Below are 24,706 nucleotides of genomic sequence, written 5' to 3'. Positions count from 1 at the left end.
TAGGAGCACTTGGTGCTCACTCTCAATTAAACAACCCTAATCCTTTTCACCTCTCTTCATAGGGAAGATTTCCATCCTGCTCATATTTTTTGCTCATCTTCTCTAGACTTTTACCACTGCTGCTAGGTTTCTTTTGAGATGGAGGAACAGAATGGAATACAAAATTCTAGCTGAGCGCATACCCAGTGCCTAGCATAGTGGTGTCCTGGGTCCATGACTAGGGCCCAGAGGTGCTACGGTAATAATGGCATATTTTCAGTGATTTTTTTTATCCATTTTATAGCAAACTGCAACATCTTGTTTGCATTTTTGATCACTGTTGCTCAAGGAGTTACTGTTTCCATTCAGCAGCAGTACACAGTGACACACACGTCTTTTCTATGAATGGCCACAGTAAACTCAGAACCCATCAATCCTTACTAGCAGTTCAATTTTCTCCTTCCAGTGTGGAAAACTTCACCAGTCTACTGTGAATTTCATTTGCCAACATGCTGCCCAGCCACTCAGCTTTGTTGTTAGGTCCTTCTGGAGTTTCTCATTCTCTAGTCATGACCAAAACACATCCCACCTGCAAATCGTTGCCTCATTAACAATTAACGTGCCATCATTAAGAGATGTAATAAAGCATACCAGTCCTAGAAAGAATCCTTTGGACACCTTAAGACGGATCATTTATTTCTGTTTTGTTTTCTCTATCAGTTTCTAACCCATGACAAAATGGTAGCCTCTCAACCTGTGAGAGAGGGTTACTCACCCTGTGCAGTAACTGAGGTTCTTAGAGAGGTGTGTCCCTATGGATGCTCTGCTGTAGGTGCGGCAGCATCCCCTGCAGCTGGGATCTCAGATCTTCACTAGCAGTGCCTATCAGACCACTTGAGCACCTCCCCTCTCTTGCACTGTGTGCGGGATGTACGTATAGCGCTGTGCAGTCAGAACGCTCCCCAGTTCCTTCTCTGCCGCAGAGGTTATGTTTTCGGCTCCGAAGGAAAGGGGAGTAGTAGGGCACCTCAGTTACTGCACAGCGCACAATTGTAGATAGGACAGCATGTCCGAAGAGTGTGTTCATTGCGACCTCGGGCGTAACAATATAATGCTGGGAGAAAGTATCTGTCAATGCCCATGTGGCAGCCTTACAAATGTCATCCATGGGGACATTATTAAGGAAGGCAATAAAGGCAGACAGCAATTGTGTGGAATGTGTTCTGATTGCGGTAGGCTGTCTCTCGTAGCTCGTAAGATAAACATACAATGAGATCCATTTAGCGAGGGATTGTTTAGATAAAGCAGTTTAGATAAAGCAGTGCCTCTGGATCTTTCGGTGGTGGAGAGGAATAATCATGGTGATCTCCGTAAGGGTTTAGTCCTGTCCAAGTAGAAGGCTGTGTGCCACACATCTCGGGTGTGTAGCACTGCCTCCTGTTGATTACTTCTGTGATTACTGTGAGGCTTCAGGGGGGAAAAAAAAGGGGGAGATGTATCGGTTGTTTGAGATGAAAAGACATTGGGACCTTAGGTAAGAATCTTGAGTGTGGGTGTAGCGTAACTGTCTTACGTATCAGAAGAGTAGCCATGTTTGCCGCTTTTACAGACCCAGACTAAGAGTCCTGTAGCACCTTATAGACTAACAGATGTATTGGAGCATAAGCTTTCATGGTCTATAAGGTGCCACAGGACTCTTTGCCACTTCTGTCTTTATAAAACACGTATGGTGGATGCCATGAGGGCCATGATTTCGCCCCTCCCCATCTCGCAGAGGTGATGGCAACAAGAAAGGCCGTTTTCATTGGTAGGTGTATGTAAGAACAGGTTGCCACTGGTTCAAATGGGGGGCCTAGACCTAGGGTTCTCACAACAAAATGTTTTGCTGGTGGTCGCTTGCTGGTGGCCGCTTTGAAAATTTTTCCTAAAATACTTAACTTTAGGAAAAACAAATACATATATACATATACATGTCCAATCATAGTAATCTATTTATGTAGGGGTGTTTTTGCAGACTCAACAACATACAGTTGTTTCTATTCTTTACTGGACCTAAACAGAATAGAAACAAATAAATAAGGTGCTTTGCATGTTCTTATCTTTTTTGTTATTTCTTTTGCTTTTTTGGTTGCAAGGCTTTGCTTTTTGTTTTTCTTTTAAAAAAAAGACTTGCTAGCTAATAAGTCTGCTTCTGTGAAAAGTGATATTTGTATGTTTGTTAATATCACTTTTCAAAGCAGAGACTTGTTAGCTAGCTGGGAGGCAGTGAAAAGTGATATTAACCAACATGCAAATATCACTTTTCACAGCAGATTTACTCAGCCCTGGCAATCTGGGGGACAAACTAATCCTTGGATGGGAAGGTGGGTAGGGAGGCAGTGGAGGCCAGGGGGTGGTGGGGTGAATGGGTGAAGGGCAGCGGGGGCCAGGGGTGATAACAGGGAGGGGGTGTGAGCCCAAAGCCCAGCAGCTGTAGCCTGAAGCCCAGTGGCCGGAGAATGGAGCCCGTCGCTGTGCGGCCAAATCCTGAAGCCCCACTGTCAGAGCCTATGGTCAGAGCCCGCCGCCATGTGGCCAGAGCCTGCTGCCTGCCACACCAAGACTGAAGCTAGAGGCCTGAGCCTAACCACCCCCCGGAAGGTGGGGAACTCACAATGGCTGTCTGCTCCTCCAACATTTGTGGCTCAAAATGGGGGTAGGGCCCAACCACTTCTTGCTGCCCCGCCCTCCCCCAATCCACTGCCCAGGAGGCTGTGGCTTCAAGAAAAGCCCCTGGTGACCACATGCAGCCACAGTGGCTGCATTTGAGACACACTGGTCTAGACAAAGAACGCAGGCCGGGGTAGGGTTCCAGGCCGGGGTAGGGTCTCTCATATGAGAGTAAGATTTTCAGTACCCTTCAAGTAGTGCTTCATGAGCGGGTATGCGAAGATGGAGTGACTATCAATGGAGGGAGTGAAAAGAAGGGATTGCTGCCAACTGTACCCTAATAGAGCTACTGGCCAACTGTGACTGCTTAAGATGTAGAACGTAGTCAAGAATAAGTGTGCTGCATCAACTGCGTGTGAGGTGCACCAGCCGTAAAAAATCTCATTCATTTGTGTGGGGGGTGGGTGGGGGGAGGGTTGTTGTGTCACACCTGCTATTCAAAAGTATCTGTTGACTGCATCTGAGAAGGTTAATTTCCTGAAACCAGAAGAGGAGCCAGGCTTTGAGTGGGAGCATCTGGATTGGGATGGAGAATGTGTCCCAAGTCCTGTGAGAAGAGCCACAGTGTTAGGTAGAGACAAGTCAGTCAGCATACCATCACGCGTGAAAGTTAAGTATACCAGACTTGTCGTGGCCAGGTTGGAGCTATTAGTATGACCTGCGCTCAGTCCAACTGTATTTTGCAAAGTACTTGGAATAGGAGGGGGAAGGGAGGGAAGGCATATGAGAGGTGCATCCCATGTTATGCATATGAGAGGTGCATCCCATGTTATGAGGAATGCGTCCCGCAGCAATCTGCGCCCCAATCCCACTCTGGAACGGAACTGAGGGCAGCAGGAGTTGTGTTGAATGGCAAAAAGATCTACGGTGGGATGGCCCCATTGGTTGAATATGCTTGCATATCCACCTCCCACTTGTGATCGTGTGAGAATGTCCTGCTTTGTGTGTCTGCAGTGTCTGTGTACCCAGAAGGTACACAGCTGAAACAGAGATGCTGTTCTGGATAAACTAGTTGCACACAGTTTTTTGTCTCCATGCATAACATGTGGGACCTCACTCCTCCCTGCCTGTTGATACAAGACATGAAGGCAAGATTGTCCATTACCACTCTTACAGTATACTGCTTGAGAAGAGATAGGAAATGCCAGCAGGTATTGCGGACCACTTGTAGCTCTAAGAGGTTGATGTGTAAGGTGGATTCGGTTGAAGACCATCTGCTCTGCACTATGTTTGTGTAGATGCATTCCCCAACCAATTAGGGAGGCATCAGTGGTTAGGATTATAGTTGGCGATATTGGTAGGACGTTGTTGGGCTGTTTCCATCACAGTAGTGAATCCTTGACTCACCTTGGCATGGATAAAAGTTTGTGTTTATGGGGGAGGTATACAGAATGAAGCCATACTTGAAGACATCACATGTCAGTCTTGTATGTCTGACCACAAAATGTGGCTCCTCCCATGTGATGAGGTGAATAGACTCCAAAACGGGAAAAACGGAGCTAATCAGTTGCCAAACTGTTGGAACGTCAGAGACGGTGGAGATGACTTGAACAAGGGAAGGCGTCTCAGGGCCTCGACCACACGTTCAAAATAGTTGCTTTGATGCTGGTGAGTGAGATGTAGCCCCTTCAGAAGCAGGCTGGTTACATTTAGTAGGAGGTTTTTGTCAACGTCATTGGGTGTCAATGTCACTGAGGGGTTCGGGATCACCAGTGGAGTTGGTACTTCCCCAAGCGTCTCTTTGGTTCTGGCGTGTTTTTCCTGAGAGAACAAAGTGTAGCTTGGGTGTCTTTAAGGGAGTGCAATGAGTTCTGTGTGCTCCCAGAATAGTTTCTGGCCTTTGAATGGTAAGTCCTATACTGCGGTTTGTACCTCCATAGGAAAGCCTGATAGGTGTAGCCATGATGAGAATCTCATGACCATAGCAGTCGCAATGGATCGGTGATTGGAGAGTCTAATGAGGCTTGTAGGGTCGTATGGGCTAGGTGGTATCCCTCCACTATCAAGGACTAGAATTGCTCCTTTTTGGACTCTGGAAAAACTTGGCCATGATTTACCAATTTTGAGTAGTTCAGATTATACTTGGCCATGAGAGCTTCATAATTTGAAATCCTCAACTGTAGAGTGACTGAAGAGTATGTCTTGCATCCAAAGAGGTCCAGGCATTTCCAGTCTCTGTCTGGATGACTAGCTCGAGATTGGTAAAGTTGCTCTCTCCTTCGTCACACTGACCACCAAAGAATTTGGGGTGGGATGCGAAAATAAACATTTAGTATCCTTTGCTGGAATGTAATATTTTTCTGTCAGCGTGCTTGCAGGTAAAAGGGATGTCATCCGGGGTCTGACACAGAACCTTTGTAGGTTTGAGAAGAGCTTCACTGATTGGTAGTGTGATCTTTGCGGAAGAGGATGCGTGGAGGATATCCAGCAGTTTATGCTACCGGACTTTGACTTCCTCCAGCAGCATGTGTAGGGAGTCTGCAATCCTATGGAACAGATCTTGAAACTGCCTGAAGTCATCAGCAGATGTAGGGGGTAGAGACTTAACTGCCTTATCAGGTGAGGAGGAAGAAAAATGTAAATTTGGGGATGCCTGCTTTTCCTGATCTTCCTCCTCAGTTGGTACTGGTGGCGGCTCAACCTCCTGAGGGCAAGACACCAATGGAGAAGGGAGAGCAGTAGGTCTCCAGCTTTAATCTCTGGGATGGTTCCTGAATTGTGCCCCATAAATAGCCCACGGGTCCCAATATGGCCAGTTTGGTGGGAGTGGCACATGTGGCTGCATCCATGGTAGTCCCTGACAGGATTGGGGGTCATATAGTGATGATAACCAGGTGCAATTTGTCCAATAGTAGAGGGAACAATGGAGTCCTCGTCCTCCTCCTCACTGGGGAAGTGAGGTGCCATCCTCTGTGGAAAGAGGGAAGAATGTTGAGAGTCTAGAGAGGAGGGTAGAAGCGGGAGGAGGTCCAGTCAAAGAAGCGGAGACTCAGGAGTGTCAGATACCAGAAGGTCTTTAGGCTATCTAAAGAGTCTTGTGAAGGAGGAAGGAGCATCATCAGTGCTGTTGTAATGCCCAGTGCCGAAGAGAGGGTCTATGTTCCCGAAGTTTCAGAAGATGACACCACAGATTTAGCTGGTGTCAAAGACTTGCTCGGTGCTGATGGCTTCATTGGTGCCAGAAATGGAATTAGTGCTGTAGCTCCTGTAAGTGAGCCGCCTCAGTCCCCAAAACTGGGAAACAGCACTGAGGGCTGACAGTCTGCCTGGATAGGGTCTTTACACAGTTTCTTTAAGTCAGCATCAGAGATACTTAGACGAGCCCTGGAGCCATGTCCCCTGTCAAATGAGGTTGAAGCCAACAACCTAGCTGGGGAAAGTGTTCTGGTGGGCTGCGCCTCAGAGTGAGAGGAGGAGGAGGAAGCAGCTAATTTCTTGTCATCCGCACGCTCACAGGAGGACTCTCTTGACAGGGTGTGGAAAAGTAGGGGCCAACAAATGACCTGGTAGAGCATGAGGGCCTCTCTGTGGAAGTAGTGATTTCTCCATGAGAGGTTTCAATCTAAGGTTCTGGCTCTGGGTTTCAGGTCGAGGCAGTGGGATCACTTTTGAGGGACGTGTCCCTCTCCCAGACAGCAGATACACTGTGGGTGGCCATCCGTTATCAAGAAGGCAGCCCAGCATGAGAAGAACTTCTTAAACCCAGGAGAGCTGGGCATAAGAGTGAAGGGGAAAAGGCTTCCAGTTGGGAAGTGGGAAAAACAGAAACCTAATCTAGGAGAACTGTAAAGATAAAAAAAGTTAACAAAAAAAACGTTTACACAGCTAGAAGGAGAATGAAGAAAAACTAGCTATACTATCAGGTATGGCACTATATTTCTGAGGGAATAGGAGAAGCAGGCTCTGCTAGTGGATTCTGTCCCAGATCAAAGGCAGTAGAGAAAGAATTGGAGGTGGCTGGACCACACAGCACTGTATATACACATCTCATGCACACCACGAGAGAGAGGAGGTGCACATGTGCAGTCCAACAGGCACAGCTAGTGAAGATCTCTAATCCCAGGTGCAAAGGGCACTGCTGCACCTACAGTGGAACACCCACAGTGATATCACTCAAAGAATAACTATTCAGTTTCTTTCGTAAAGTCTTATAAAAGGATTTTTGCCAAAGGTTCATGGAAAGTCCAAGTAAATTATATCTTTATTGCCTCCTTCAAGAATTCAGTTAGGAGAGGTATAGAAGTAACACAGATTAAATATCATAGGGATAAACCAAAGTGTTTAATAACTGTTTTATGTTATTTCAGCTACTATACCTGGTAATGATGTTAGGTTCACTGATCTAGAATTTTCAACATCACGCCTAGCACTTTAAAAAACCCTCCAGCAAAGTTGCTGATTTTAATGACAGGTATATTTTTGCTAGCAGCTAAGCTACTTCATTCTTAAGGTCCTTCAGAACTCTTGAGCATTTGGTCCTGGTGACTTGCTGCAAATTAAATCATCACTTTGCTTATAACACCTTGTCTTTGGATACCACAGTTTTTGAGAGCTTCTTTTTAATCACCTGAGAACAACAGCCATCTACACATCCTCTGTTGTAGAGACTGATGCAATGAGTTCAGTTTCTCTGCAATGTTTTTAATCCTCTACAATTTATCCCTTTATGACCCGACAGTCTAGCAGATCCAATGATTCTCTTGCAGGCTTCTAGGTAAAGTATTTCTCAATGTTTACAAAGCAAGTAGCTAGACACACAAAAATACTTTTTGCCATCTTATACCTAAGCATGTCATAGTTTACATTCCTTTCCACTGGTTTCCCTTGAGCAGGATTTTTTTTTTTAAATTATATTTTTGGCTTGAATAAAATCTTATAAGCACCATTTAATTTGAGTGTTTAGGGAAGGATCCCTAGTCAACAGAATGCACCTGACATCTAGAAACTGCAAGGAATACAACACCTGTATCCACATATTAAATACTTTTCTGTAGATCCTAAAATTGAAGTGCTTTAAGGCGATCTTGGAGAAGATTTGGCAGTCCTCAACAACGTCGTGATGGCAGAATTTTCTAACTGCCTCCCTGGAGATGGTTCACTGAGGCAGATGTAGCAATCAGGTGGTCCCTTTCTGGGCAAGAAGAAGAAGGATAATTTGCCTTCTCCTTTTCACTCTAAAAAAAGGAGTTTAAGTTATTTTCTAAAGCCCCTACCTTAATTTCTTAAGGCTATTGATAAGTGCCTATTTTAGCACCTCTCTTCTTTGAGAAATCCATCTTTTCTAATGTTCTTTCTGATTTGTGGTATCTTCCTTTGTCTTTTTCTTGGTTATGTCTACACTGGCAACTGAACGACAAAACTTTTGTCGGGGGGGGGGAGGAGGTTTAAACAACTCTGAAAGACAAAGAAGTTCTGCCGACGACAAGTGCCAGTGTGAACAGCGGGGGTGGAAGCTTTTTGTCAGCAGGCGAGCTGACAAACAGCAGCTATGCTGCGCCCCTTTTAGCAACACGGCTGTAACAACACAGCCATGCCGTTAAAAGCTGCGTAGGGTAGACACAGCCTAATGAAAGGTGAAAAGGGAGCACAGGGGCTGAAGAACGGGCTTTATGCTTCTAGTGAAAGGAAGGAAGGAAGGAAGGAAGGAAGGAAGGAAATTAGTGGATAGGAAGTGGGAAAGCTGGTGTCGTTTACATCAGATGTAGTTGACAGGTTTTTTGCCTCCTTACTTCCTAATAGGTGGTGTAATAATGCCAATTGTATGGGATGTTGTTGGACAGTGCAAGTGATGTATGACCAAAAAAATTATCTCCCGTCTGTTACACTGATATTGTAACAACCACTTCTAGGACATATTAAAGTGACTTCATATCAAGAGAGTGAGCTTCATGAAGACGTTTCTCCAACTTGCAACTCAAACTGTAAGCCTCAGCTCGGGTACATGTAACACACTTTTCTTCTATCGCCTTGAACACTACCCTTTACACAGGACTGCTCTCAAAATTCTCACAAGGTAGACCGAAGCTGGACAAAGCAGAAAAGTGGCTGCCTACCATGAAATCTGTAACTTCTAGTTTTTCCATCTACATTGCAACAAGACTAGATCTGCCCAGATGAGGAGAAAAAAGACCAAGTTTTTATAATACATTTGACCTCTTACTGTGCAAATTTAAATCTAAACACTTTTTTTGTAAGACTGCTTACTATTTTAGGCCCAGTTCAGCAAGTTACTTACACACGTCTAACCTTAAGAATGTGCCTTCAGTATATTGATCAGAGCCTTAGACATCATAAACTAAACACCTAAATCCCATCATAATGAAGTTACCTGCTGTACCCGGATGCTGTAGCAGATATTTTTAATTGAAGCATATGATCATCATTTTTACCCAAATACTTTAAATAAATCTCTAATTAAATCTCTAATTAAAACAATCCAGACGGTACTACTGGCCCTGATTCTCCTAATACTTATACACATGCTTAACTGTAAACATGAGCATAGACCCATTGACTTCAAATTTGACATTAAACACATAAGAGTGTTTCAAGGATCTGGGTCTATATAAGCTATAGAACTGAACCTAGAAATACAAAACAAGAGGACTTCAAAACTTGCAAATACCTTATACAATCCAATGCCAGGATCAATGAGAAATGACCGAGCAGATGTAGATGGCTGATTGGGCGATCCACTCCCTGTTGTTCTCTTGACTTTGTTCTTACAGTTGGCAACAGTACACGGGTTGACTTCTCCATCCTTATTAGTCAAGGAACTGGTAGGAGCATCAGACTCAGTCCGTATCAAAAGCTGAACTATGTCATTTAGTCCAACATTGTAATCGAATAAAGTATGTCCATCTTCCAGCTGTCAAAAAAGTAGATTTTATTTTGCAAAGGTCCATTTTAAGAAATATTGCTAAAATTTCCTCTTAACACAATAATTCCATTGAATAGAAAATGGTAAAGCATTTTTTAAAATACTAATTAAATTACTTCTATGTGGTCATTCGTTTTATAGTTTTCTTGCTAGAAGTGAACAGAAAACCCCTTAAGCTCAACGGGACCAAGATTTCATCCAATGAGATTACTCACAGGCATAAAAACTATACTTGTGCATCTTGGCAGGATTTGGGCCTTACCACATGAGGGACAATCTTCACGCATTGATATATTTTGCATTCCACAACCAAGTCTCCTTACAACTTTTCATGAGTGATGTACCCGAATACTTGGATACTAATATCTAAACTGTACTCTTAAATATATTCACCTAAATTTGAGTTATTGCTGATTATGTACTATATGTATCATTTGACTTCTAAAAACAAACTTTGTATTTGTGGATAATCTAGCACTATACCCAGATACACAGGTTGAGAAAAAAGTGTCTGTTCATTATATAATTTTAACATTAACTTTAATAAATTTTTTAAATCTGGTATACTCCAGTTATTTCCTACTCAGAATGCAGACCATAACCACATAATAGTATTGGAGACAGTGTAGTTAAGTGTGGGGAAATGAAGTTTTACTGACAACCACTCTATTGCGCACAATTCACACTTTCCCAATCTTTTCCAAGCAGCAAGTCAATATTTTAGACTTAAATAATCTTTCACGATCACAGTTTTCTAAAATATCCAGACAGCCAAAAAAGGGGTAAAAATGTAATTGGAAAAAAAAATTGTTTACCTTTTGAAACAAAAACAAATACTTTTTGTGAGAGATTACAATTAGAGAAAGAATGCAATGACATATATTAGGCCTTCGGGGTTCTAGTAAAGAACTCATCTGTATCAAGAGCACCCACAAGTTGGGCTTAGAAAAGAAAGCTTGCTACTCCAGGTTTCTTTAAGACCAGAAGTGGTTAAACATATGGGTTTATTTCACAAGCGAGTCTTGTTAACTCGCCAGTTAGGAACTATGGCCCCTGAGCTACAAAGGCATTTAAGTGCCTAAAGCTTAGATTTAGATGCCTAAATCCCAGTTTTAGGCTCTACTGCAATCCACGAAACTCCCACCCAGCCCTGTAGGCACCTAAACTCAGCATCCAAGTCTTCAAGTTAAAGTTCCATAGGCACCACTGGGCATACACAATGCTGACTCTCTAGGCCAGGGACGTCCCTAGTTATTCTGAGGCCCTACGCAGCTCCCCCGCAGGGGTCGGAGGCTGGCCTGGCGGGCAGGGGGAACTGCCTTTCTCACTGGGTCTTAAGACAGGCAGGGCTTAGGACACTGCCCTCACTGGACTACTCCCAGGGAGTCAGAGAAATAAAAAACTTATCCTATATCAGAAATGTAATCTTGTATGAGCATACGAAATGCTGGAAGACCAAACAAGAGTGGGATCAGTATTCTTTCCTTTCATGCAAAGAAAAGTGAGGGAAGAAGATTTCCATAAGAATACAAGAACGCCCATACTGGATCAGACCAATGGTTCATCTAGCCCAGTATACTGTCTTCCAACAGTGGCTTTGAGCCCCCGCAGCTCTCAGTGCCTCACTTCAGTGGCAGGAAGTGCTCCTAGCAAGGACATACACCACTGGCAGGAGAGGGTAATATGGACACCAACAGCCAATATAATTGCTGCAGGGGCTGCAAGTCAACCTAACTTAAGTCAACCTAATTTGTAGTGTAGACAAGCCTTAAGACACAAAATTAGTTACACCTACTAAGGGACATAAAAGGCAATTAAGAGGAGCATCTATAAATACATTAAGAGAAAGATGAAGAAAGTGTACGTCCTCTACTTAGCAGGGAAGGAGAGCCAGTAATGAATGATATCAAGGAAAGAGGTGTTTAATGCCTATTTTGCCTCATTTTTCTCTACAAAAGTCAGTTGTGATTAGATGCTTAACACAATTAATATTAACAACAAAGGGGAAGAAACTCAAGTGAGAAGGCGGAGGAGGGGGAGTATTTAAGTAAGTTAATGTATTCAAATCTGCAGAGTCTGAGAAATTCACCTTATGGTACTTAAGGAACTAACTGAAGCAATCTTGGAACCATAATTATCTTTGAGAATTCATGGAGGATGGGTGAGGTCCCAAAGGACTGGAGAAGTGCAAACAGAGAACCTGTCTTAAAAAAAGGAGAACAAAAAGAGAACCTAGAAATTATAAACCATTCAGCCTAACTTTGAACCTGGATAGATACTGGAACAAAATATTAAACAATAAATTTAAGCTTCTACAGGGTAATAGCATTTTAAGGAATAGCCAGCATGGATTTACCACAAACAAATCATGCCAAATCAATCTAATTTCCTTCTTTAACAGCGTTATTGGCCTAGAGGATATGGGGAAGCAGTAGACGCACCATTTCTTGACTTTATTAAAAAAGGCTTACTATAGTCCTACATGACAGTCTCATAAACTAGGGAAGCATGGTCTAGATGAAATTACTAGTACAACTGGTTGAGAAGAAGACCACGCTCAGCGTTATCATTCAAATTGGGAGGGTGTATCTAGTGGGGTCCCACAAGGGTCTGTCCTGGGTCTAGTATTATTTAGTATTTTCATTAATGGACTTGGATAATGGACTGGAGAGTACACTTCTAACATTTGTGGATGACATCAAGCTGAGGAGCTGCAAGCACTTTAGAGGACAGGATTACAATTCAGAACAGTCTTGATCAATTGGAGGAGAATTGGCCTGACGTGAACAAGATAAAATTTAACAATGACAAATGCAACGTTCTACACTTAAAGGGGGGGGATCAAATGCACTATTACAAACAGAGGAATAACTGACTAGGTGGTAGTCCTGCTAAAAAGGATGTAGGAGTTATAATGGATCACAAACTAAATGTGAGTCAACGATGTGATGTAGGTGCAAAAAAAGGCTAATATTCTGTGGTATGTTAACAGAACTGAGGCCTCAGCTGGAGTACTGGGTCCCAGTTCTGGGTGTCACACTTTAGGAAAAATGTAGATAAATTGGAGAGTCCAGAGGAGAGCAACCACAAATAAAAGGTTTAGAAAAACCTGACTATGAGGAAAGCAGAACAAACTTAGTATGTTTAATCTTGAGAAAAGATGACAGAAGATCTGATAACAGTCTTCAAATGCGTTAAGGGCTATTATGAAGAGGATCGTGATCCATCGTTCTCCACATCCACTGAAGGCAGGACAAAGACAATTTGCAGCCAAAAGATTTGCAGGATAGTTAAGTATTGGAATAAGCTTCCAAGGGAGGCTGTGGGATCCCCTTAATTGAAGGTTTTTAAGAACATGTTAGACAAACTGTCATATATGGTCTAAGTATATTTGGTCTTGTCTCAGCATAGGGGGCTGGACACAATGACCTCTCAAGGTCCCTTCCAGCCCTACATGTCTGTGATTGATGAACTTCAGTAGAAACTTGAACTGTTCTTTGGTGTAAAGCAGTGGTTCTCAAACTTTTGTACTGGTGACCCCTTTCACACAGCAAGCCTCTGAGTGCAACCCCCTTTAGAAATTAAAAACATTTTTAAAAATATTTACCACCCTTATAAATGCTGGAGGCAAAGCGGGGTTTGGGGTGGAAGCTGGCAGCTTGCAACCCACCATGTAATAACCTCGCAACCCCCTGAGACGTCCCTACCCACAGTTTGAGAACCCCTGAGGTAAAGGCTTCCTTACAGGTGAGGTTCCACATTAGATTTACCCGTTAGAGGATTCTTCCTTTCCTGAAGTCTTTATTAGCATTTCAAAAGACACAAAGGCAAGGGGAGATGGAGACAGTGGGTCAAAACTCACTGCAAATGTTTCAGTGAATAGCTACAGTGGCTGCTATAACTGAGTTGGCAAGTTTCTGTTTCTAAGTGCTTTCCAAGATAAACGGCTTGGCTACATTTACATTTTATAGTGCTCTAACTTGCTGGCTCAGGGGTGTGAAAAATCACCCCCGAGTGCAGCAAGTCAGAGCGCTTTAAAGCGCTATTATAAACAGGCTCTGAGCAGTTGGAGCCACGCTCCCAGTGCTCAGAGCTAATTCCCTCGTGGCGGTGGATTACCAGGAGCACTAGGAGTGCTCTCTCCCAGCGCTCACGCACTACCACACTCACACTTCAAAGCACTGTCGTGGGAGCACTCCTGCAACAGTGCTTTGAAGTTTCCAGGGTAGCCATGCCCAAGGAAGATGTATATTGAACTAAATGGTTAAGATGTAATGAATTCTCTAGAAGAATCTTCCCCTCCCCGCCCCCAATGGTGAGCCAAGTATAAGAGCGTGTTAAACTGAATGCACCTGTTAAGACAGAAAGGCATCTGTATTTCTAGACACCCTGCTGATGCAATGGATTCAGTTTCCTCAGGGGGGTAAGCAGACTTCTTCCACTTGCCATATCTACTATTTCTGACCACACCATCTCTTGGATAAGGATAATTTTATAGCTCGAGTAACTAGCTAAAAGTAGTTCTAAATTTCTGTGAGCCAGTACTAGAAGTAAATGAGGTTAACAATATTTGCCAACTAGAGCAACAGCCTGCAAGCTATACCCTGCAAAACTGCAGAATTGCTATACAACAGCTTCATGGTACAGAATGTTAAATGATTCTTCGGTGCCATGTCTCCACCTGCCCAGGCTATAGAGTTAAATGTATCAAACTTTTTTAGCTTCATTGCCCTTCCTTAGGGGGAACCATATTCCCCTCGTAAGGGTTATCAATATAGTCAAAGAGTGACCGGAAATGTGTAAAGATAACTTTCCTCTATATTTGAACATTTTCCCATGTATGTGTGTCAACTTTAGTGAACCAAAATTGTTTACCTCCTTTTCTCCCCCACAAAAAAATCTGATGATAAAAGTCCTAAAGCACTATGGCAAAGTAGGTAGAAAGTTTTATCAGAGAGTTAGCACACTTGCATTTTGAGCCAGTTAGCTAGTGTTTTTTGTAGCAGACAAGAAGCCTTTATCTAGTTATTTTTCTGGGCCACAAGAAGTTCTCAAACTATCCAGTTTAGACTAGTTTTGTAGACTGTTGCCAGGGACAGTCACTCTGTTTCCCAGAGAGAAAAGTCAACTAATCTACGAGCAGCAGATCAGGAGCATGACTGGCATTAGCACCCAAAAAAGCCATCACTGCCCTTTTGAGCCAGCATTCCTGCTACTCTCCTCCCCCTCCACACAGACTAAGTAAAAGTAATGACCTACTTCTGATCATTAGTACTAATAGATATAAAAGAGTGATAACAATGGCGACTGTATGTCTTCATCCTTATTCCTCACAAAGGATTTCTTGTATGTTTAATTTTTATTCAACTCAAGTTCAGATGAGCCGTAAGTCTTGCTATTAGACCACCAGGGAGAGTAGCATGGACATAGCTGTGGAAACAGGAGTTAAGTGGTTATAAAGAGCAGCAGAACAGGAAAAGCAAACTACTTAATGTTTAGCCTGAATTTCCTCATATTCCCAAATAGTTGGGGTTTTTTTTGAAGGGGGAGGGGGTTGTTTGTAGTTCAGGATGAATAAAGCGATTATTTTTTAAATCTCTATTTTAATTAGCTAAATAAACCTACCTGAACTAAATCTCAAATTGACAATCTACATTAAAGCCTAATGTTACTATAACCTAGGGCTGCCAATTAATCAGTTAACTCATGTGATTAACTCAAAAAATTAATCATGATTAAATCGCACTGTTAAACAATAGAACAAATGAAATTTATTACATATTTTTGGATGTGTTCCTACTGTTAAAATACTGATTTCTATTACAACACAAAATAGAAAGCGTACACTGCTCACTTAATATTTTTATTACAAATGTTTGCACTGTAAAAATGATATAATATTTTTCAATTCACATCATACAAGTACTGTTGTGCAATTTCTATCATGAAAGTGCAACTTACCAATGTCTATTTCTTTGTGTTACATAACTGCACTAAAATCCAAAACGCAAAAAAATTTAGAGCCTTTAGAGCAAAAAAATTAAGTCCACCCAGTCCTTGTTCACCCAATCACTAAAACAAGTTTGTTTACGTTTACCGGAGATAATGCTGCCCACTTTTTATTTACGTCACCTGAAAGCGAGAACAGATGTTCACATAGCACTGTTGTAGCCGGTATGGCAAGGTATTTACGTGCCAGATCTCCTAAACGTTCTTAAGCCCCTTCATGCTTCGGCCACCATTCCAGAGGACGTGCTTCCATGCTAATGATGCTTGTTAGGGGAGGGGAAAAAAAAAAAAAGTTACTCACCCTTTTTGTAACTTTTTCTTCAAGATGTGTTGCTCATATCTATTAAAGTCAGGTGTGTGCACATGCCGCGTGCATGGCTATTGGAAACTTTTCCCTAGCAGCTACCTGTTGGCCCATCTGTGGAGCCCCCCGGAGTGGCACTGGTATGGCGCTCTATATACGACCCTGCTGGCCCAACCCCCCTTCAGTTCCTTCTTGCCGGCTACTCCAACAGAGGGGAAGATGGGGGGAATGAAATAGATATGAGCAACACATCTCGAAGAACAACAGTTACAAAAAGGGCAAGTAACTTTTTTTTCTTCTTTGTGTGCTTGCTCATATCAATTACAGTTAGGTAACTTCCAAGCCTTAGCTCTGAGGTGGGGTCAGAGTCAACGTATTGCTGACCGAAGTACCGCTCTGCCGAAGGCAGCATCGTCCCTAGATCGTGGGACAATGGCATAGTGCAATGTGAAAGTATGCACTGAAGACCATGTCGCAGCCCTGCAGATCTCCTGGAGAGGTACATGGGCCATGAAGGCTGTTGATAAGGCCTGCACCCTCGTGGAGTGAGGTGTGATGGCAGGAGGAGGAACCTTTGCGAAGTCATAACAAGCACGGATACATGCCATAATCTGGGAGGAGATCCGCTGGGAAGAGACTGGCAAACCTTTCATCCGCTCCACCACAGCAACGAACAACTGGGTTGTCTTGCGGAACGGACTCATGAAGTTGATATAGAAGGTGAGTGTTCTCCTGACATCCAGCAAGTGTAGCTGTTGTTCGTGAGAGCTGTTGTGTGGTTTTGGATAGAAGACTGGCAGGAAGATGTCCTGGCTAATGTGGAAACAGGACACCACCTTGGGGAGGAAAGCTGGATGAGGTCTACTCTAAGCTGTACCCGGTCTTTATGAAAGATAGTGTACAGAGGCTCAGGAGGTGAGGGCCCGTAGTGTTACACTAATAAAATAATACCAATAGAATCTTATAAGAGGAATAAGGCAAAATGCCGCGTTTATTGTAAATACAATAGTTAGCATATGCTTTTCAATCACACACACACACACACAGAGTCCTGCCAGTTGATGTTTACAGTTACCGGTCCAGAGTCTGGATCAATCTAGAGGCCAGCCAGATTGGTCGCAGAGGGGAGCAGGGCTCTGTTGGTCACGATCCGATACTCCTGGAGTGTGGCAAGACGAACCCAAAGTCTCATGGCCAAGCACCCTCTTCTTATAGTTTTTTTTCTCCTCTGTTGAAGTCTATGGATTTTGCTGAGTCAGTTTCTGACCGGTTACTCTTTGATTGGTGTTAACATTTCAAAACACCTTTGAGAGGGTCATCCTGTCCTGGTTTCGATTTAATCAATTGTCTTTAACTTTAGGGATGCCAGCATTCTCCTCAGGGTCATCAATCTGCCCTTCCTCCATTATGGACGCGCATTGATGATTTTCTGGTGTCATGAAGTCTCTTCACTCCTCCTTCCTTGACCATCTGGCTAGAACAATGGCCTTCACACCTTATCTTTTCCTGATGCATGCATTCCCCATTCACAGTCTCTCTCACAGAGAAGACAAATTAAATTTCACTAAATCTTGTGGTCAGAAACAGTTTACATTGTGCTCAGGCCTTCGACATTCCTTTAATCTAATTAACAAGACAATAAAAAATCCTGTCTCTTATTAACTAAACTTTATAGCAGGTCCTAATTGTAATGCATATGGGAAAACAATCTCATAGAACCAGAGGGTCATTCCTTTCTGCTATTCAAATGGGGAGGGCTAGCAGGATGAAATCAAGACATACATTAATTCTTATAGTACAAATATAAAATCCTGCTCCTACAATAGTTCAAACATGCGTCATGCTGAGGTGATAGCTTCTTGTTCATTCCTCTGCCTCTCTTGGAAGGTTGCCTTTCTGGTGGCTAACAGCTTGAAGGGAATAACCATACTGGCCCCACTCCAAAGGGCTCCACAGCCGGCCTGATGGGTAGCTGCTAGGGAAGAGTTTCCAACAGCCGTACACACGGCGCACGTACGCACGCACACACCTAACTGGAATGGATATGAGCAAGCACTCGAAGAAGAAATAATGCATTAAATTAAATTTGTAACTGAACTCCTTGGGGGAGAATTTGTATGTCTTTGACTCTGTTTTACCTGCATTCTGCATATATTTCATGTTATAGCAGTCTGTTTTAAGAAGACTTTCACCGCAGATCTGACAAAAAGCAAAGGTACCAATGTGAGTTTCTAAAGATAGCTACAGCACTCAACCCAAGGTTTAAGAATCTGAAGAGCCTTCCAAAAATCTGAGAGGGACAAGTTGTAGGGCATGCTTTCAGAAGTCTTAAAAGAGCAACACTTTGATGCAGAAACTACAGAACCCGAACCACCAAAAAAGAAAAAAATCAACCCTCTCCTAGCGGCATCTGACTCAGGATTAAAATGAACATGCATCGTTCCGCACTGCTTTGGATGGTTCTCGAGCAGAACCGGTAATCAGCATGGACGCATGGCCTCTGGTATGGTGGCTGAAGCGATACATGAACCTTTAGCACATCTAGTATGTAAATATCTTGCAACACCGACTACAACACTGCCATCTGAATGCCTGTTCTCACTTTCAGGTGACACTGAACAAGAAGCAGGCAGCATTATCTCCTGCAAATGTAAACAAAACTTATTTGTCTGAGCGATTGGCTGAACAAGTAATAGGACTGAGTGGGCTTGCACACTCTAAAAAGTTTTACATTGCATTCAAAAATAAGTTATTTTTTGTATATAATTCTAATTTGTAAGTTCAACTTTCATGATAAAGATTGCACTACAGTATTTGTATTAGCTGAATTGAAAAATACAATTTCTCCTTTTTTTACACTGCAAATATTTGTAATCAAAAATATAGCAAGCACTGTACTATTCCTATTGTGTTGTAATTGAAATATATTTGAAAGTGTAGAAAATAGCCAAACATATTTAAATATATGGTATTCTATTGTTTAACAGCGTGATTTAATCATGCAATTACAGTGGTTTTTTTTTAAAATCCCTTGACAGCCCTACTATAATGTATTAGTCATTTCAATTCACTGTTTTTATTTAATCAATTTACTGTCAAAGTTTTAATTAAAGTCAAACCATGGAATTGGTGGAAGACTGTAGTTAAATACCTGGGAAACAGTGTTTGTTGCAGTTTTAAACCAGTTTTTGACAACAGTAATCTCTCCTGCTGGTGCAGAACATGTTTCCTTTCAATTTATTCAACTAGTTCAATTCAATAACAAGCTCATACAAAGGTGAGAAACCAACTGGAAGTTGGAAAAAAAAAAAAACTTATTTTTATTCCAATTCATGGATTGGAAGGGGAAAACAAGGTGTGAGAGGATGGTATCTACTAGTAAAATGTCTTGAAAGACATTGCAATCAAAAAAGAGAGACTACAGATAATGTTTTGTTGTTTAGTTTTAAATGTGACACGTTTCAACAACTTTATTTTTGTGTCCAGCACATTTAAGGTAGTTTTATTTAATAAAAAGCCATTCTTGTGCATTTAAAAATTTCTACCTAAATGATACAAGTCATGAGAAAAGTTAACCATTTTCTAAACAACTAAAAATTAAATCTGACTAAATATATTTTAAAGCTTTAATTGCTTGAACAAAGGTATAGCTAATGTGTCCCCTGGTTAGCAAAAAGTAGTACCAAATTTAATGTAAAGGTTATATTTAGTTGTAAATCAGTATGTTCTAGTGTTTTAATAACCAAATGACAAATCAACTCATTAGGAAAAGAACTGGAGCACAAAAACAAAATTAGAAGTGAATTATCTACATTATGGTTTCCCGCTTGCCAATTTAAGGCATGATTAAAATTGGTAATTTAAAAGTCATCCTGCTGTATTCCTCCTCTACCCAAAGCGCCTCAACAAGTGATTTCTTAGCAGACTGTACTGAGTAAACAAAGATCCACACTGATTCTTAATCCTGTAATAGATGTTGCATATTGGAAAATTATTTAAACCCCTTGAGATCTGTCAGAGTTACTATATCTTCAGCTAATATTACTTTTACTTTAATCTACCTAAACAGTAAAACTAGCTAGGATTCAAAATAGCTTGTTACTCTGGCTCAGGAAAATAAACCCATCTGAGTGTTCACTGAGCTAGTTACATTACCAAAATTCAGTTCAACTAGAATTCAGCAAAAAGCAAGGCACTGCTTCTCATTCCAAGTGACTGCTTTTACAGCCACAAACTGTATCAACTTTCCTTGTAGTAAGTGTGTTCAATACAGCTTTGAAAAGATAACCCTTTAACTGAAAGTAAGCCACTTCATAAGTTTCAGTAATGTTACTTCCATGTAATCCTATTATTATCCTATCCTGTTATTGGAGTGTTTAGTGCACGAGATGAGGTACACCAAATGTTGTGATAGGCATGTGTTGGATCCATGGATCTTGAAAGGTGTTATGGGAGGTGTTGACCACTGTAGCAGTGGAGATACGGTCCAATAAAAGATTATCTCACCCACTTTATCTTGCTAATATTCTGGGATTGACACAGCTACAACTATACCACATTATTCAGTTCCAAGCAGTTCCAGTGTTGGTCTGTCCTCTAAAAATTATATAGTAGTGAGAATTTTATGCTGCAAGTACTAGACATTAAAACAAGTCATGGAAAATTTAAAAACAAATGAAATTTTAGTACAACATTTCTGAAGTTATAAAGTGTTTCTTCTGTATCTGCAGGGTTCTAGTACTGTAATTTTTTTCCCCCTCCAAAACTATCTTGCACCTCAATCAAGCTACCTCACCCTTCTGGTTACTGTGCAGCAGTGTAGTTCCAACCGTCTTTTAGCTGAAAGAAAAGGAAAAGACTTCTGGTGCTTCAATTCAAGTGAAAATAGCAGCTGTAGAATTCTGGTCCATTGGTATGCCAAGTCAACCACCTTCTTCCAAAAGCCCAGATTCTGCTGAATCTATCACATGGCTCATAACACATTAAGTAGGTCAGATCCAGCCTACAGGTTAGGTATTGAACACCACCAGCTTAGTGGCAGCCACCTGATACTGTGCACCTGGTACTAGGAAACATTTAGTTTCCTTCAATACCTTCTCTCGTGGGAGGGGAGCGCCAAAAACCAAACTGCATTCAGCAAGACAGGCAGTGTGTGGCAGATGCCTTCTGGACTCACTCAAACGGTCTCATTCAGTACCACAATGCTCTTACCGCAGCCCACAAATTGCTATGATTTGAACTAAAATGATACAAATCTTGAGATGCCCTATGTAGACAGTTAGGAGCTGAAGTCAGAGCATACAACAGCATGAGACAGAGGCAAGTATCCTGGAGAGAGCCAGAAGCTCTTAACCATTCAAGTGAAAAGTCCCAAAAAGCACATTAGATTTGGTTTTCAAAGGACTGAGGATCCTGAGCTGTTGTCTGTAAAACACTCGCTGGTGATCTGGAGAGCACCTGGTTCCATGGTGGTTGAGTTTCCAGATGCTAAAACTATATTAAATTTAAAGAAAATCCTTGTCCATACTGATTTTTATGACTCATAAGAATGTCAGCCCTGAGATGCCTGGCTGGAGGGAAGGTGGTCCATGAAAGCCAACTGCCCAATTTTAAGAAATTTGTGCAGCATGGGGTAGGACTTAGGGATCGGTAGTACTCTGTTAGAATTCTTTTTACATATGACTGCCACTACTGCCTCAGACTGACAGACAAGGTGGGTGAGGTAGTATCTTTTATTGAATCAACTTCTGCTGGTGAGAGAAGTTTTTGAGCTTATTCAGAGCTCTTCAGAGTTGTCAGGCAACTAGTTAGCACAGTCAAGCTGCATTTTGTGAAAGTTAATATATCTGCAGAGATTTTATAAATTGTACCGAAGTTAAGGTGCATAAAGTCATTTAGCACTGATTTCATTAAAGCTTTCTTTCAGATTTTTGTTTAGATGTTAGTTCTTCCCTTCTCATTTTGTCTCTTAAAAAGCAAGAGACATTCACATTAGCGATCTGCCTTCCCAATTATCTATAGACTTTCTATTTACATGGTTTCCTATTAAGGATAATCATTTAATATATCCATCTAAACCACGTAAGTTCTATGGGCCTATCCTATCATTAACATTCTTTGAGAACACCAAAACTCAATCAGGAACTTAAAATATATCCAGGTTATCTGCTTTGTGTTACCACCAACTTCCCATGAATGTTCAGTGTATTGGGTCAAGAAACATGAAATGATTTAGCCAGTTCTCCAACCGAGTTACTGTGGCTAGGCATCTTTAAGTATTTTAAAAAGGAGGAGACTGAACCGGACTACACTTGAAATATTTTTAATAGTATTGCTTAATGGATATCTATGCTAGTGAAAACCTCCAGTGCTGAACCAATATACAACCAGTGTCATTACATCGGTATAAATATCCGTCATATAGACAGACCTTAACCATCTTCAGAAGTACGTGCATATGAGTATAGACAGGTAGCACAGCATTCACAAGTCTAACTGTATGTACTACAACAACTCCCAAGAAGGGAGTTGTTTATCTGTAATACATTAATATAAGTGACTAGCGATATCAACTGCAATCGCTAATAAAAAATAAGATACATGTGGGACTAGTTTTGTGATGGAATACAGCTAATATAGCTGAGAAAGTTTTGAAAGAAAATTAGTGTAGGTATTGTGACAGGGTCAGGCCAGATGGCTCCAGGAGAGTAATCCTATTGAGATCCAGAAAGTGGGCGGGCGCTACAGGAGAGTGATAGAAGGCAGATATATTAGCCTGGATTAAACTTCTTTTGCAACAGCCACTTTGCAGCTGCTAAATACAGCTGTATATTTTTCATGTCTCAAGTAAGAAAGTAGAATGCTTTTGAAGATTACCTAAAAATTTGTTTCAGGATTAACCAAGAACTTGTAACTCCATGCTAGAATAAAAATGACCACAGGAGAGGCACAGACACATGCTCGTTAGTTAAACCACAAGCCTGCTTCTTGGTCGTAGGTTAAGATTGAAACACTGTTTAATTCACGGGTGATTAATATGGTGAGGTACTTAGAGAGAAACAAATAGTTAAATTAAAAAAAAAGAGGATACTGATCATTTGCTAGAAGCTAACAATATTCTAAAAGGTTTGCTGAGGAGTTCCTTCAAATATAGGACCTAGTAGAAACAGAACTTGATTCTAGAGAAGGAATTCATGTTCAACAGCTGAAGCTATTGAAATGTTCAAGCCTGAGAACTCAACTACAATTAGATGTTAGTATATGACAGGTCATTTTCTAGCATGTGCGGGTTTATCACATGCCACTTCACACAAAAATGAACACTTGATTTTGGATATATGGAAGTGGGTTTCTCCCAGAAGTAATTAGATGTTGTTCAGCTCATGACAGTTTTGGAAAATTCAGAGAGATTCTTTTCCATGTTACCAGTGGGTATCTAAAATTATATGGGGAACTAGTCTAAAATTGTAATAGCAACATAATTTCAAGCTACGATGGAACTTTTAAAATTACCTGAATCACCTGGATTTAAATTGCTCCACCCTGACTACAATATAACATGCTTGGAAATCTGTACAAAGTCTGAATCTCAAAATCTGATCGCTTTTTAAATGCCCTTTCAAGAACTCTAGAGACGCTCACTACCACTAACTTTAGGTGCTCCAATACTAGAGTGATTGTACAGAAGGGAACAGAATTGCTTGTTTATTCAGTAACTTTTTCTAACAGTAGGTCAAAAACAGATTTCTTATTCTATCCAGATTTTACACACTCAAAAACTAGGACTCCTTGGAAGGAAAGAGAAGGAATAGCTTTGGTCTAAAGACTGTCCCCAGGATCCTCCTTGAAGAGTTTTGTAGCACAGCTTCACTGGAACCATGTTACCAGGAAACCAGGGAAAGGAAAAAGCCAACACCCCATATGGCATGGAAGCACAGGGTTTTTCAGATGAACCTAGACTCCTGCAGATCCCAAGGAAGTTGCTGCTGTTGAAGGATCAAAGACTCATTGCGCGGGAGGTCCCTGCCTCCATTTGAATAGTCTGGAGGAAGATCTGTAAAGGGAACCCAGGAAGTTTCCCCTTTAAGGACTTTGAGGGTTAATTCAGCCAGTCATGTTACTAACGTATAAAAACCCTGAAATTGTTTTATGGTGTTTATCAAGAGATATTTCTGGACAAACAGAAGCAGTGATCATAAACAAGAGAAACTGATATCAAGAAAGGAGTTAACACTCATCAGGAAACACTTTCACAGAGAACAGTTCATATTCTGAATAACCAGAACAGCCTTTGTGACCCAAGGACATCTTGATGCCAACAGGCAGAGGGCATGGTAAGAGCATAAGGATTACAGGGATCCCCTGGGTCTGGTATATACATATCTCACATGACATTCTTTGATGAATGCATCCAATGAAGTGAGCTGTAGCTCAGGAAAGCTTATGCTCAAATAAAATTAGTTAGACTAAGGTGCCACAAGTACTCCTTTTCTTTTTGCAAATACAGACTAACACAGCTGCTACTCTGAAACGTTTCATGAACTGCTATCTAATGAAATTACATGTACCTGTGTTACAATGGTCAAAATCTTTGTAAAAATATGTATATCTAGACTAGAAATTATATACTTACAGACTTGAAGTTAAATTGAAGTCACCCAGAAATGACATGCCTTAAAACAGGTTCCTCCAGACAAGAGATAGGAGACTTATCTCCCTGACTGACTATTGTGTATTATATGTCTTATAATAATCTATTTGCATACGGAGTCAAATGTTAATGAAGAGATTGCAGGGACTTCAGGATACAAAATTAACAGAAAGAG

At 41.5% G+C, this 24,706-nt stretch overlaps 1 protein-coding gene across 5 annotated transcripts in view; it reads right to left on the bottom strand.

Moving 5' to 3' along the window:
* Positions 1 to 24,706, bottom strand: part of UHRF2 (ubiquitin like with PHD and ring finger domains 2) — a 171,938-nt gene that overhangs the window by 133,805 nt on the left and 13,427 nt on the right. For all 5 annotated transcript variants that reach the window (XR_012159104.1, XM_073345307.1, XM_073345304.1 and 2 more), the window contains exon 2: positions 9,314 to 9,556. Coding sequence is in view for 4 of the 5 variants with exons in the window: in XM_073345307.1 (XP_073201408.1) it covers positions 9,314 to 9,556 (243 nt within the window). In the remaining variant the exon portion in view is untranslated. The remainder of the gene's footprint in view (positions 1 to 9,313; positions 9,557 to 24,706) is intronic.

Source organism: Lepidochelys kempii, chromosome 5 (genome assembly GCF_965140265.1).
Source record: "Lepidochelys kempii isolate rLepKem1 chromosome 5, rLepKem1.hap2, whole genome shotgun sequence".
Lineage (NCBI taxonomy): Eukaryota > Metazoa > Chordata > Testudines > Cheloniidae > Lepidochelys > Lepidochelys kempii.
This window is presented reverse-complemented; position numbering and strand designations above follow the sequence as displayed.